This window comes from Folsomia candida, unplaced genomic scaffold (genome assembly GCF_002217175.1).
Source record: "Folsomia candida strain VU population unplaced genomic scaffold, ASM221717v1 Fcan01_Sc003, whole genome shotgun sequence".
NCBI classification, from domain to species: domain Eukaryota; kingdom Metazoa; phylum Arthropoda; class Collembola; order Entomobryomorpha; family Isotomidae; genus Folsomia; species Folsomia candida.
The window spans coordinates 15,033,061-15,048,653 of record NW_019091195.1 but is presented as its reverse complement, the minus strand read 5'-3'; the positions used below and the strand labels follow the sequence as shown (position 1 = coordinate 15,048,653).

General features: G+C 40.2%; 1 protein-coding gene across 6 annotated transcripts in view; it reads right to left on the bottom strand.

The window, feature by feature from the left end:
* Positions 1 to 8,772, bottom strand: part of LOC110846537 (T-box transcription factor TBX3) — a 34,251-nt gene extending 25,479 nt beyond the window's left edge. For 2 of the 6 annotated variants that reach the window (XM_022093320.2, XM_022093321.2), the window contains exon 1: positions 7,418 to 8,772. In XM_022093320.2, the coding sequence (XP_021949012.1) occupies positions 7,418 to 7,776 (359 nt within the window). In that variant the 5' untranslated portion in view covers positions 7,777 to 8,772. The remainder of the gene's footprint in view (positions 1 to 7,417) is intronic. The other 4 variants (XM_022093324.2, XM_035849592.1, XM_022093322.2 and 1 more) reach the window with 3 other exon arrangements.
* Positions 8,773 to 15,593: the final 6,821 nt, after the last annotated feature.

Sequence of the window (15,593 nt, the reverse complement as noted above, 5' to 3'; positions counted from 1 at the left end):
TGTCACCGAGGGGGAAAATGTCAAAAAATTGGAGATAAATTTCAAAAAGTGATGTAAAAAAGAGCGTTTTTTTCATGAATTTGAACCCCTTTTTACGAAGCAGGAGAGAGATTTGTGACGACGACCACTGTTTTGTGGGAGATCATGGAATAGCAATCCGTATGGAATGATGGATACCCAGTTTTATTTCCAGGGGTCTGGTCCCGAGGGAAGAAAAGACCCAAAAGAGGTGCACTTGGCACTAGTAAGACACTGAGCAGGGAAGAGGCATTGGTGGTGGTGGAGTGCCGGCAGCGGTGGTCGTAGATTAACATGGGTCAGATCGTCTAGTGGCTAGTCGTGTATATATACAAGATCGCTCATATATGGTGGGAGATAGATCCGTGCAAAAAAAGGGAAATTGATAGTCACATCGGCACCGATTCGCTTCCTCCTCATTGGCCACACTTTGTCCTGATTTGGTCTCTCTCATTAATTACACACTTGCCAAAAAGCCAAACGCACTGAATCGTGTACTCACTCTCACTCTCATTCTCTTCCTCAGTCAGCCGGCCAAACTTGTGGAAATAAATAGCAGCGATAAAAAAAACTCTGCATATCTCACGTCAACATAAAATATTCCCACCACAAATGAATGCCAACACCTTTCGTAATTATGTTGCTCCAGTTTTTTTGCAAATTTCCTAAAAAATTTCTTATTAAAAAACTTCAAAAATTCTTCCCCCCCCTTTCTTATATGCACGACCCCCTCCTATAATACGAACCCGGCCCGAAAAAGTAGATATTAGCGGACTGAGTGAGGAGAGAGGAAGAGACAGAAATGATAGCTTTATTTGGCCGTGTGGAATTTCACTCGAGTCACTTTAATGATTTTACCTCATTTAACCCACCCTTCAAATAAGCATTCTTTCCACTCAGCAAAAATTTGGGCGAAAAGAATTCATCTCTCGACGAGGAACCCTCGCGTCCTCGTCGGTCCTTGTCAAACACATTCCTTGACAATAAATATTCATAAAAATCAAGACTCACATTTTTCCCCCTTCTTCTTCTCCTCCTCTTATCTCGGAGCATGTATAACGAGCAATAAAAAAATACTAGCAGTGATAGCATGCATACCACTGCACTTGGCTCACTCACTCACTCACTCACTCGTATAATAATACTACGAACGACCGATGAAGGCCAGGCCATGGAATTTATTATGTTCGAGCAAATTAAAAATGACAAAAAGCCATGTTTGCAAAAGTCTCTAAATATCAGAAACCACCATCAAAAACACGTTTACTTATCATCAACGTGATTTTTCCACCTTTATCGCCACCACACATCTCTCAAATCATAAAATGGAGTGTAAATTTCAATCGTGCGAGACCCACGGGAAGAATGTCGTCGAACGAGGGGCGTAAGAAAATAGGGGAAAAAATGCGACGCATCCTTCCCGCACGGGGTGGACGGAGCAGGTTCTGCTGTCCTTTGGTTAAGACAATGGCATCAAGAAAACTGACTTTTTTGAGGAACAGAAGGTCAGTGAGTAACGAGACTGCTTTTTCTCTGTGTACTTTATTTAATCGAATTTAATCACCTGCATTGATCAAATTAGTGCAAATGAGAGAACCGAGCATACACTGGTTGAACAACCAGTTAAACATTAAACTACATACACATGGACACTGCTACTACACTAATTGCGGCACTTTTTCCATCCATTTAACCACAAATATTTTGTTGCCCAAAAATTGTAACAAATTCTCAAAAATTATACACTACAAATCTACAAAGGTGAGATATGTATGTGTGTTTGAGGGGAGATTTAGCTCATTTATTTTCTTCCTTCACCCAAGACTGGACTGCAATCTTAATTCTTCTTCTCCTTTCCATAAAGAGCATATAAAATTGCAGATGGAGATTATCTTGGGCAAGTAACGTCCACTCATTTATTATGACCGTGCATCTCCATAGGGGGTCGTGCAGGACGGATTTCTCGACATTTTTAATTCCCTTTTTCCTCTTGGAAAATTCGACTAGCTGAAAATTAGCACATTTTCCTGTAAAATCACCTCTTGCTCTGTAAAATTTTGTACAATTTTTCAGCAAAGCGCAGGATATTGTTTCTGCGGGATGAAAATTTCCTGCTACCCAAAAATGACCGAAAATCTCAATTTTCTCAAAATTAGATCCATCACATCCTCTCCGCACCTGCTCCGTCCAAGAATATAAAATTTTATCGTGAAACTAACAACAAATAAATACACTTTTCGTCATACCGCGTTGTTACCGAATGGTGTGTGTGTAATGTACTGTACAAAAAATTCATGCCTCTGGTATTGTTTGCTCAACACCGTAAAATTCTAAAACAAGTCTTCTCGCCTCCATAAAATTAAATGAATTATAATGTCTCTTACACAAAAGTTGTCTCACTCGCGCAAATTACTTGCACGTGAATTAAATAAATTCCATTTTTCTCTGCCAAGAAGATTATTAATTTCGTGACAACAAGGACGACGACGCTCCAAACCAAGCAAGCCTCGTATTAATGGAGTTGTTCTTCTTCTTCCTCCATGTGTGTTGTGTTGTTAGCAACAAACAACAACACCTATAATTCACGTGTACAGTGCACGCAGGGAGAGAGATAAATGCATGCGGTATTAAATATTTGTGTGGAATACGTAGGACGACATGATAATATTTACTGTGTATCCACCACCACCACCCTTGGGCTTTTTCAGTGATATTATTCTGTGGGAAAATGAGGGATCTTTTTGTACAATTAATTGCACATCGTCGTCCTCGTCGTCGGGTGCATGGAGGGCGACGAAACGCTAACCTGGCTGCACTCGTGAATGGCGAGGGAGGGATGGATGGAGAACGAACGAGTAGGAAAGTGGGGAACACGAGATTGATAAGATTATCGGTATCTCTTTCTCTGTATTGCTGCTGCTGCTGCTCAGTGAGTCAGTGACATTTAAATTTATTTATGACTTCCATACTTTTCCCTGCGTATTCTGAGTGAGTGAGGTAGGAGAGAGAAAGCCCCTTCGCACAGTTCCCACTTCCGCTGTACTTCCATCCATCCACCACTTTCTGGGGAGCCGGAACAGCATGGATTTTCCGTTTCAGATCGAAAATTACTCATAATTTGGAAGGAATGGTGGTAGCATTGGGAAATTATTTAGCAGGATAAATAAGAGTTTAATTGGAAAATGTATGCCTTTTTGTTGTTTTGTATCATTTTTTTTATTCTACTTCAAGTTTAAGTTTGGATTTGAAGACTTTTGTGAGTAAAAAAAAACGTGGGTTCGAAATGTGTTATGAAAGAATCTGTCCAAAAAAATTGGATTTTAGTAAAAAAATTTGCTATAAAAATTCTGAATTTTTTGTTCCACAGAAATTATCTGGACAATTTGATGACCATAAAATTACTAAAATTAACAACATAAAATTTTGCAACCCTGACCAACATTTTTTCTCCCTTGTCACTCTTCAAAATCTAGCAGAACAATGGAGAGATGACATGAAAAATGTACCTCTTGTGCAGAATTGAGCAGAATTTTAATCCTGCCACAGCACCATCTTAATCGTCCCGTCCTTTTCGCGAGGACGATTTTATATCATTTAAATCATTTAAATTCATCCCATCATCCCAAAAGTGACGATATTCCTCTTCTCGCTCATCCTTATGATGGATGGATGGACGATGACGATGATTGTCCCATCTCGGCGAAATGTGCCCATTTTACTGCAATGACCACATCACTTGGAAACCTGCCTGCATGCAAATTATGCATAATAATATCCACAAAAATGGAGAGAATCCCTTAAAAAATACGTGCCGGCCATTTATATTTTTTATGAAATGATTCCACTCCTCTCGTACTCCTATTGACACCTCGTAGTCGTCGACATGGCGACATGCATCATTATTATTGTGATGATGATTACTATTCCAATGTCGAGACAGTCACCTTGGGACTGGAAAGGGCAAAAGGTGTCAAGGGCTCTCTCCTACGAGGAAATCGAAATCGAAGAGATCCACGTAATGTTAATATTCACACCAGGACATGGCTCGCGCCTCCGACCCCTAAAGAGACCCCGGCGCCAAGATTCCCACCCATCGAGCCGCCAGCTATGCATGGAGCTGGATTTGGATACTAAATAATTACTCACGCCGGCATGAATCCATATCCATATCCATCCACGAGAGGAAACATAATGGTAATAATAATCCCAAATTCTGCCATTGTTGCCGTAAAGTGACCCCTTTTGTCCCACAACAATCCGCTCAATCATATTTTGTCACCACACGAAGAGATATTATCACACATGTGGGTTTCCTCAGACCCAAGTCTTCTACCACCAACATTGACGGCTGAGGAGGGACCCTTCACAAGAAGAAAGTCTCCGCTGATCCGTATCGTCGTGTGTTAAATGGAGCAAATTTATGCGAGTAAGGACACAATTTTCAAGGGGACATCACAAAAATATGGAAAGATTCCCAATTTTCTTCCCTGATTAAGTAAAACATTTAATTTCTTCTCCATGTAAATCGAGGAAGTAAGCAACAATTTTTGCGACTTGTATGAAATTCGCAATTTTCCCCCCTTTTGTTAATTATAGGAAAAGTGCATTTCATTCCATATTTCTTGCCCAACTGGTTAAATTTATCTGCACAAGTTTTTTTCCTATTCATCGTCATCATCATCATCATCATGAATTGATGTTGACCAATTCAGCTACTAGATTACAAAGTGCTAATTACCAAGAAAAACTTGTTACTCGTTCAATCACATAAATTCAGTGGACGCAATTTATATTGAATATTGGCAGCAATCAATCCCTCCTAATTTCCCAGCCAGCCATATCGCCCAACTAAATGCGTATGTATGCTGTTAAGTATTTCACTGCTGCTGAGAAATAAGACAGCCCAAATTACAAGGATCATTACTTTGTGTGAGGTAACGTAATATACTTTATTTAATTGCTAATTAAATACTCGTTAGGAATGAAATAAGCAATCGACATGCCTGCACGATAATAAATTGTCAGTATCTTGACAGCTCGAGACTCTTACATGAAATTCCAACCACCAACAAACACCACGAGGAACGAGTAATTCTTCACTTGCTTATTAATCTCAAGTCGAGAAAATAATAACACGGACGGAACAATCAGGCAGCAGAGATGACTCCTTTCAGCCATGAACTTTTAGCCTGTACGATTCTCAACTATTTAATACGACTAATATGCTTAGAAGAATGGGTACCAAAACCTGGGAAATTTGGAAATGGTGCGAATAGCGAGTCGGACATGATTATTTTTCCCCGTGTAAAACATCAAATTTGACTAGATGAAAAAATTCAGCATAAAAAAATGGAGTGTAATTTACGTGGATGTTTGAAAAAAAAGATTTTAAAACTTAAGGTACCACAAGAGGTTGAATATTTCAATTTTTTCTGGACTTAGCAACATGATTTTTTAGAGAAAATGAGTCAAGACATGAAGTACGGCTCCGCATAACAACAAGGGCATTGGGGCATTTTTAAGAGCTCCCCGAGATGGAAGGGATGGACTTTAAGGTCATAATGGTTGTTATTTGGAATCATTATATATTTCTGCAGGGTGTATAATCGGTTTGTGGGCTCATTTGTGTCTGGTAAAGAGATGTGAACCATTTTTGTCGTCAGAAACATAAAATAATATGGAGGGGCAAGTATAGAAATGCTATTTCGAAAAGTATGGAAGACAATATGGAAATGAGACCCATTATGCTCCCCAAGTAAAACTATTTCGCACGATGTGGGAGTCGTCCCACGTTTGTGCTCCGTATGGTTTTGACGCTAGGACGTTTTAAAAAAAATTCATCATGGTCGACTATTTTGGATATAAATACGTAAGTATAAGTAACAGCAGAAGGGGACATTTACCAAAATTTAGAGTAGTAATTTTTTTACAAAATTTGTATTTGAACCAAATTTCTACCTACTATAATTTCTGAGAAAATTACAATCAAACTGAGTGGTATAATTCCTTGCCAACTCTCTTGTGGTACCTTAAAAAATGACTATAGGGGATTTTAGAAATAATGCGAATAGTGATTTTAAAATTCCCTTTTCCCGTAAATTAGAGTAGAATAAAGTTCAACATGTTTTCGAGATTGTGGATTTTAATATCATCCGTGTAAAAAAAGAGATTACAAATCCTACCCGGTTTTCTGCCTCCATTTTTTTCACCAATCTGCTACATATTTAAGTAAGTTGCAGGGAGCGAGTAAACAAACACGGTTAAAACGATACCTTCTAAAACTCTCGCATTTGGAGGAAAAAAATGTGTACCTGTTTTAATAATATTATCCTAAATCCTCAATTTGGACGGTGTTTACAACTGAAATAAGTAGCCCATCTTCCGGCTGGGTTTACTATACGGCATTTCATTTCATACTTGAAAAAAAGAAGAATTTCTTTGCTTGCTATCCTCTCAGCTCGCCGTGTTCTTCTCGGTAAATATATAAAAACAAACGGGCCCTATTTTTTTATTATACGTACTCGTCGTTAAATTATGAAAATAGACCCTGTCAAAAAACAACGAGTAGTTTGACACTTTTTCCATTAGACTAAAAAGAACGCGTCTCAAATTTGCACTTGCAGATTTTGATGTCATTTTGGAGTTTTTTAGCTTCCTAAGAAAATAATTCGGTCACACCCACTCAAAGGGCAAAAAATACGGAAAAATATAGATTTCTACTTGCCTTCGTCAAAAATCAAATTTTGCCCAGATTTAAAAAATTCGTCCGCTTTCCTCCAGTTATTTTATAACACCAATTTGAAGAGGTAAAAATTCGCTAAAAATCCATTTTTATCCAATTTTCAAAATTTTCTTTCCGTTGCTTTACACAAACCTACTTATTTCGAAATTCTGAGTATTTTTGAAAATTTCCTAACCCAAACCCTTTAAGTGCAAGGGTGACATGTATGTAAAGGCAGAAAAACTTAACAAGGTCCTTCCACTCTTTCCTCTTATCTGTCAACCGTTGCAGGTAAGTAGACTTTTCTTGGTCGGAGACCTTTGACTACTTATTCCTCTCTCTTTCTCTCTCTTCTTGGTGGGGATGAGCTTAAGGAGTGGAAAGGAAAAAAAGGATCTAATGATAATAATATGCATTCCATTATCGGCCTAGTAGTCTCACTTACTAAACCCTTCTTATTGCCGTCATGTAGACAAATATCACTCCTGCCCCTTTTATTTAAAACCACAAGCCAAACCATTGTTTTACTCGGAAAATCATTTATTTACCAGCGAAAACGAAAGGTACACATTTTTCTTTAAATAAACAATCCCACTTTTAATTTTTATCTATGTATTTTCTCAACGAACGGCACTTTTTCCTCTAATTTTAGCCAAGAAATGTATGTAAATCACTCACCGCCCCGATTTCGTGATGACCATTTCTGTGCCCAGCTTGTGGAACTTTTCCCACAAGTCTCTGCCCTCGAGGGTGACTTTGGGGTCATCCACGACTCCATCATCATCCGGGGGGAGGCTTCTGGGGAGGCGGAGGTCATCCCCACCACCACCCGCCCCACCCCCAGAGCCGGGCGGTGGGTAAGGGCCAAGTTTAGGAACTAGTGGATACCCGGGTCCCCCGAGGCCGGGAAGGTACGGATTTTGGCTGAGGAGTGAGGACACAGAAAAGTCGGCAGGTCCTGAATGCGGCGCCCGGGGTAGCAAGAATGGCGGAAACGCCATTTCTGGAACGAGCGAAACGGGTGGTTCGAAACGCATTGAGAACGGCGATCTAAACCCGAACAGTCCCGTCGTCGTCGGTGGCGTAGTCCTGAAAGTGGACTCACTGTGAGGATGGTCGTCTCCTATTTTGAACACTTCTCACTTTTCACTGCACACAACTTTCCAGGTGTCACGACCAATAACAAGAAACTATTCGAAAAGTCTATATATTTTCCCCAGAAATTTAAATCTTCCAATCTGCACGGAGACGGCCGGCACGCCACGTATATCAATTGTAATGCAGACTGTCACCAAAATATTGAGTCCTATGCAAATCACCACTCGAGTTCTTCTCGTATCAAGATCTCCTCACGGTGTCCAAACTGTATCACCATTTCCACCTCCATAATGACGAGAACGGTGTTGTATTATCTGTCTAAATGGTAATGATCTGCATTCCCACCCGAGTGAGGAATCTGAAGATAAGCCTCATCTGCATATCACCCAAACCACGAGTCACTTCTTGCTGCCTCCCATCCCATCGAATCTTATTTCGTAACAGTGATCCCTCAAGGTAGAAATGCTTTAATAATATTTCGTCTTTTCTCGCATTATTACTATTCTCGCCGCACTGACGCCTCCGTGGACACGGTAATACTAAAAAGTCACTGCTGAGCTGAGACGAAGGAGAAGAAGAAGGAGGAAATGTACAAAATATCTGACTATGATTTTTGTGAGGTATTCTTATGAGACGAATGTGGTCGTGAGTGGCGTGAGGTGGAGTGAGACTGGTGTGCGTATGTATTGCTGCAGAAGGGTTAGGGTACTAAAACTTAGTAGGAACTGATGACTGGTTGGTTGGTGTGAGGTCGGAGGGAGAAGTGAGACTGCGGGTGACAACTTTGATACCTTCACCGTTTGCGACCCTCTCCTACTCTTGACACTGTGGGTGCTTGTCGGAGTGCGAGTATCTGGCTCGGAGTCAGCGTTGAGAATGAGCAAGAGGCGACGGACAGTTGTATATGTATACACGGACTTTGGTGTTGGATTTGATGGTGGTGGTGGCCGTGGCGGTGGTGGTGGTGCTGGTGGTAAAAGACTGTAGAGATGGATGCCCTGTGTAGAATAAGTGTGGTTTAGTGTGGCATGGATGGTGTGGGTCTGGGCAGGCAGGAGAAGTGGCAGAACAGCCGCCTTCCAGGAGACCCTTCCAGCACCAGGGGCGTTAATGAGCACACCGAGCTTACACCGAGTGCCCATTGGCTTCCACACCACCAATCCCAGCTTCAATACGACCACAGAACAAGAATGTGAACACACACAATACACACGGCAGGGCAACAAAGGAAAACATCTTCCTCGGCCAGATATCGCTAATAATATCGACGAGTCGGATCATCGGATGGCTTTTTTATGCACGCCAAAGTGGTCGGATCTCGGAGAGGTGTCAACTTCTCATTTGCGTCGACACCTTCCACATTCTGGGCAAAATTCATTCCCAATGTTTTATAATGATGCATTTTTCCCTGGTTTCTTCAAGGTGCAGGCATACATCTACTAGACGACGTGCAATTTTCTGGGCGTCGGAGAGGTTACACGCGCATCTTGTTTTTTTGTGATTTTCGGAAACTTTGCAAGGGTGAGGTAAATATTTTAAAATTTCAGGAATTGGAGAGGATGAGACTTGTGTAAATTAGTGCAGGTAGTGGTAAGGAGTGAGTAGAGGAGAAGCGTTGGGTGGTGGGAGAGCCAAGTTAGTGGAGCGAGCGTCACCTAGTTGGCGGGGTTGTGACCGACGAGGAGTTGAGAGGGTGGCAGAGCGTTCCAAGTTGGGCGAGATGGTTCACACCCAAGTCCAAGATTTATTGGCCAAACTGAGTGTGGCTAGAAACGCCTGCCTCCCAGTCTCTCTCAACACGTCTTCCTCCTCCTCAATCCTCTCACTGCACTTATCTTCTCCTCCTCGCCTCCAACGCTCACTTCCATGCCCAGTACCAACTTGCCCCCATTTCCCACTCTCTCGTCCCCACTCTCGTCCTTACTCTCGTCCTTACTCTCGCTTTGGACCACTTCCAAAGAGAAATCCACTTTCTTCCTCCTCTCTCCCAAAGTGAAAGTCAGTACCGTAGCAAGGCGGAGAAAGTTTAAACTCTAATTTTTGGGGAAAATATACTAATTTCAAAATTTATTGGGCAGAATTTTGTGCGAATAATAGTTTTCGCACAAAATTTATCTATTGATGCGATCCTGGTGATAAGATTGAATGAGAGAAAGCTCCCTCAACCAACGCATCTTTCTGTCCCGCAAAAGTAGACATAATTTTAAGATTTATTTTCAGAATTTTATGCGAAAAATATTTCTTCCATACAGTTTCCCTATGATCAGTGTTAATATCTATAAATTTAGCACCAGAGAAAGTCCCCACTACAAAATTAGGCATACTCGTAAAAACTAATTTCTTTAGGGAAAATGACAAATTTCGAAACATATTTTTCAGAATTTTACCCAAAAAATATTTTATGTACCAACATTTCCCCAAGATACGGTACTGATTGGATCCGTGTTAATAAATTTGGCACCAGAAGGAGAGAGAAAGTACCACACTTTTCTCCCCGCATTATGTCCTCCTCCTCCTCACCTCTCGCATAACTTATTCAGCAACACGCTAATATATTTATTTCCTTCGTACCCTCCTCCACTACTTTCTTCTCTCCCCACAGCCACCAAATTTCCCCCAACATACGAACGGACCTACTTACGTACATACACATGTGTAGTGCAATAATGATAATAATGATGATAAACGCATACACATATGCACATACATACATCGTTCGAGTGGAAAAGTATTTATGGAGGTAAAACTCATGAAAAATGTACACGCACCTAATCAATACTTCCTCCACGTACTTACCTACTTGGAATAAATACAAAAAAGACGGGAGGGAGCGAATAAATAAATAAGTAAAAAAAAAATATCTGTAAAAATCCACAATAAATTTTCTGGTGGCAAGTTTTCTCCTTTGAGTCAATATTTAACCGTGAAGTGAACGAGACACATTTCAAGTTTTTTTAAAAGAATACATAGAGGAAAAGTCGCCCCGAGTAAATAAATATTTTGCATTTATTGTGCTCCCTGTGTTTATAAAACTTTAGAGTTTTCCCCTTTCCCAGTTTAAATCGATTGTTATTAAATAAATGCAGACATGCGAATATGTTCGTACGTATTGCAAACTCAATTAGGCAAAAGAGTTTATTTTACGTATGTAGAGTTGCGAATTTATTATGGATAGTTGCGAATTTATGGATTTATCTTTCATTAATCTGCCCTAATTCGTTTTCGTTTTGCGTCGTCGTTCTCGTTTGCGGCGAGGTGGTCGTTATTACGTAAATATTAAATATCTATGTGGTGGAGGAGACGTTATTTTATTATTGATTGAAGGGATTTTCGTGAAGCTTTTAATTTTTCTTTTCATGATTACACAAAATGTCAATTGATGACGATGAATTAAATAGATTCGGTTCCATCCAGTCTGATAAATGAGTGGGATCAGAGTTTTAGGAGAAGAGGACAAATATTGAAGAATGAATTCGTAGGGTTCTTTTTTTTGCGGGATTATTTGGCTACATTTTGCATGGTTTATGTTTTACCTTCTTAAATTAATTGTTGCGAAATGTATGCAGTGTAAAAATTTCAACGAGTTTCCTGCAGAAATTTGTACGATTTTTTTTGCAGAAAAACAGTATGCTAAGCGGTATGTGCATAAATTATGCACAAATCGTTCTGCAGATTAGACGCGACAGAATTTTTCTGCAGAATCATGCAACTCTTTCCTGCATACATTGTGAAGAATCGTATCATGCAGAATCGTACACACGATTTTCATATCTATCACTGGACGGTAACAAAGTTGAATTTACCACAAAATTTACTCCTTCGTCATAAATCGTTCCCAATTATTATTCAATTATTATTATCGACACAATTCGCCCCAAAAAACACAATCCCATTAAAAAAATACGTTTAACTAGGTTACAGCAACCCTGCCATTCTTTACCCCGAACTGAATAAATGGATGTCACGAGAAAATTAAAGCTGTCACTTTTAATTCCAATCGTCTCCATAAACACGAGTAGTTTTATTGCTTGCCCTTTGTCATCAAAACATCGCAGAATAAAATATGTGTCCTGGAAGAAGCTTGTTTTCCTTAACGAGAACAAAATTCAGTTGTGTCTCGCATCGTCTCTGTCGGCTTGCGAGAATTGCGACAAAGTTATCAATACGAAACATGTACGTAAACGAGGTCATGCGAAATGGACCCCTGCCCAATTTGTCCCCCTTGACCCAAGAAAAAAGTGACGCCATCCTCTCCGCACGACCCCCTTGAAAATATTGATGAGTGGGGTTCTTGTTGATTGATGGGGTTGAGGAGCGGATTAAAAGGTATGATAACCTTATAAATTGACCCAACTAATGGTTACTCGCCTTCTCTAAGTTGTTGCGTCTTCTTTTATGACTTTGTCCATGTCAGTCAATTAATTAATCTGGTTTCCTTTCAGGAAATTCGTTAAAAATCCATTAAAATTTTGTACCATTTTTTAAATCTGGATTGGTTGATTAAAATGAAATAATATTTAGCACGGAATTCGTTTGTAGGAGGAATAAATCCGTGTGACGAATTTCTTTTGGGTGAAGAATGTTGTGCGGGGCTTGTGAGTGATGCCATTAAATGTTGTTTGTACACTTTATTTCGACGAGATGATGATGATGATTTTATGCCGATTATAATAACTCCATATGGTAAATAAAAGGAAGGAATGAAGAAGTCAGGGAGGTGAAGTTGCATTGCAGGCAATAAAATTCTTGTGCTGAGAGAGAGGACGCTTATTACGTATTTTTCAGAGACCAAGGTTTCGTCGAGAACGAGGTGAGTTGTTTTTATGCGTTTATCTCAGAGAAGAAATAGTTCACACGACAATTAGATGACAAAATGGGAATGAAATAGCGGATCTCGCGTAGAAGGGGACACGACGAAAATTCCCACTTTTTCTGCAAAGTTTCCCAAATTTCGTCCCGGTGCGACAATTTTGATTCTTCAGGAACCCTGGCTGGCAGTGATGTGATTCTCCTCCAGATATTATTCACTCGCCTTGTGGGAAGTCGGCACCGGCAAAGGCGACTACAAACAGCGAGGATGCCATGTAATGCGAGGGCTGAAAAAAAGAAAGAACTCGAAATGAGAGAGATTCCAGTCCTAAGATTTACTGAGTAATAATGGAATGCAGATTAGCTGCAGAGATACAACTCGATCAGAACGACTACTACCACCAACCAGTCATCGCATCATGATAATGTACGCGGGGGGCTGTGCATGGCGGAGGCGATCCTTCTTGGCGTCACCTTCCGTGTGGGGGAAGCAGTTAAACAGACGGCATTCGACCCGCACGACCCCCAAACTGCGATGTCTGCAGCGCGACGACAACACTTTTCTCCAACACTTGGACAATAACTTGGATTCTTGTGGACAAGAGAGGAGGAGATCAAAATATAGGGAATTCCTGAAACGCATTCCTTCCGAAATGTATGATGCAACGATCTGCATGATGACGGGGAACATGAAATATTTCCCCATGTGGGATGACAGACATGCACAAAGTTACCCATTTATTTATCACCGAGACAAAATCAAGGCGTCAATTTTCTCAGGCATTCGTAATTTGTTGCGTTTTCATGAATACATTTCATCAAAAATGTGATGACGGGTGTGGGGAAATTGAAATTGTGGAAGTTAGTTCGTTTTAATCAGGGGTGGAATTAAGTTTTGGATTGGAATATGTGAAAAAACTTGTAAGTTTTCGTCAAAAATATCTCTATTTTGGAACAAATTTAATTCCTATGTTGCATTTCCTACCCAAATTTGAGATTTAAGATCGCAGCACTACGATCAGATAATAGTGTGCATTACGGATCCCAAGAAAATCAAAAAATTAACTTTGTATTTTTCCACGAAAACATTCAAAATTTCCGATTCGTACAAATTTGGCATCAAAACAGTTAAGATGACCGTACGATAAGTGAAACCCAGATAATAGTGGGAACTCACTAATGCCATAAAAACGCGTTGGTTTCCATACTAAACATTTTTTTCACCAGACCTCACAAACATCATCACTTCAGGAGTTTTACGAAATTTTTCCCCTTAAACCCATGTCCTAATCACGTTTCACCAATTATGTGCGTCCCTCTACCTCCTCCTCCTTATTTATTTAATAGAATGGATGGATGGATGGTGGTCCCAATCCGTACGTAGTGAGTGAGAAAATCGTTTTCTTTCCTCTTTTTCAGCTCACTTTGTGTAAAGTGCATAATTTGAGCATAAAATAAAACACGGTGAGCGAGAGAGAGAGAGAGGCTCACCATTTATTTACCTCTCTCGACTTGTTCGTAATAAAGTTCTAATTTTATAAAGTCATTGGGAAATATAGTGGAGCTGTCGTTGCACTCCGCCCATTGTTGATTTTTTACTTGTTCCCCCGGACATCACGGTGGTCTTAAAAACTCATCATAATCATCTCATGAGATTATCTGGCATTCATCCTTCCTCCTCCGCTGGCTGGCTGGCTGGTGGGTGGGTGGGTAGCTAGACTGCATGCCATACTAACCAGCCAGCTAGAGCCATATGGACGAAGAGATGAAGTTCGACTTGATTACAGTTCTTAATTCAAGACCGGAGATGATTATAGGTGTTGATTCTACAGCCACACCTCCTCAAACTTGGTCGTCCCGGTGGTGCTCATACTTCTTCGGAGGGCGCAACCACAAATTCTGGGGTCAAAATTTCCGAGTAAAATATCCCCAAAAAAGGGAAGAAAATATAAAAAAATCCGTCATTTTTTGGCACAATCCGTATGCCACGTCCCCCAAAAAACTTCCCCCCCCCCAACTTTTCTTTCTCTTCTTTTGACACTCGAACCCATTTTTTCTATTCTTCTTTCTTGTTGTGTGGTTTTGTCCGGGGTCTCGCGGGACGGATGGGGTCTCATTTTTGGTGGAAAAGCTATCAAATCCATACGTTCTCATCCTTTGTGTCCGACCCGTTGAATTTTTCCTGGTTTGGGATTCATTATTACCCAAGAGCGTTTTATTCTTGAGGCATTGTTTACACTTCTTGATCCCAGTTAGTGAACTGGACGGGTAATAATAACAACAAAGTTATTCTACTTTTGTTCCTGGTGGTGGTAGGTACCTCGTCTCGCATACTTCTCACGTCCTTCTCATTACTCATGTCACAAATAGCCGAGAAGAGCAAATAAAGGGAGAAACAATGAGCCCGGCTAACTAGGCAGATCGACTTTTTTCCTCTCCAAGACAGCCCTTCACATCATCGTTACTTTATTTTTATGATTATTACACGTACGTACGTAGTTGAAGAAGAAGAGGAATATTATTATTATTTCACGTCCCGAGGAAAAATGGGTTTCATTCGAGAAGAGTGAGAAATATTTCCACTTAATAATCAACACAAACTGCCAACTTTGATCTGGTCAATGGGCAGCAGGCGTATATAATTTCGGACTAACAAGCCCAATTAATTTCCTGGGATTCTTCTGGAGACTTTCTGCCAGGCTTTTTTTTGTGGGAGAGAGAAAATTGTGTATTTTATTTATTTATTACGGGACAATTTTTGTTCTTAACCGGTAAAGAATTGGCCCATTTTTTCTGGAATCTTGCAGAACTGGGCAGAAAATTCATAATTTTTCATCACCCACAAAAGTATATTGCACACTTATTCATGTACATTCTGCGGAAAAGGTTAGGCAAAAAAAATGCGTGCAAAAAAACCTGCAAATTTTCTGCTTTCATACAGGAATGA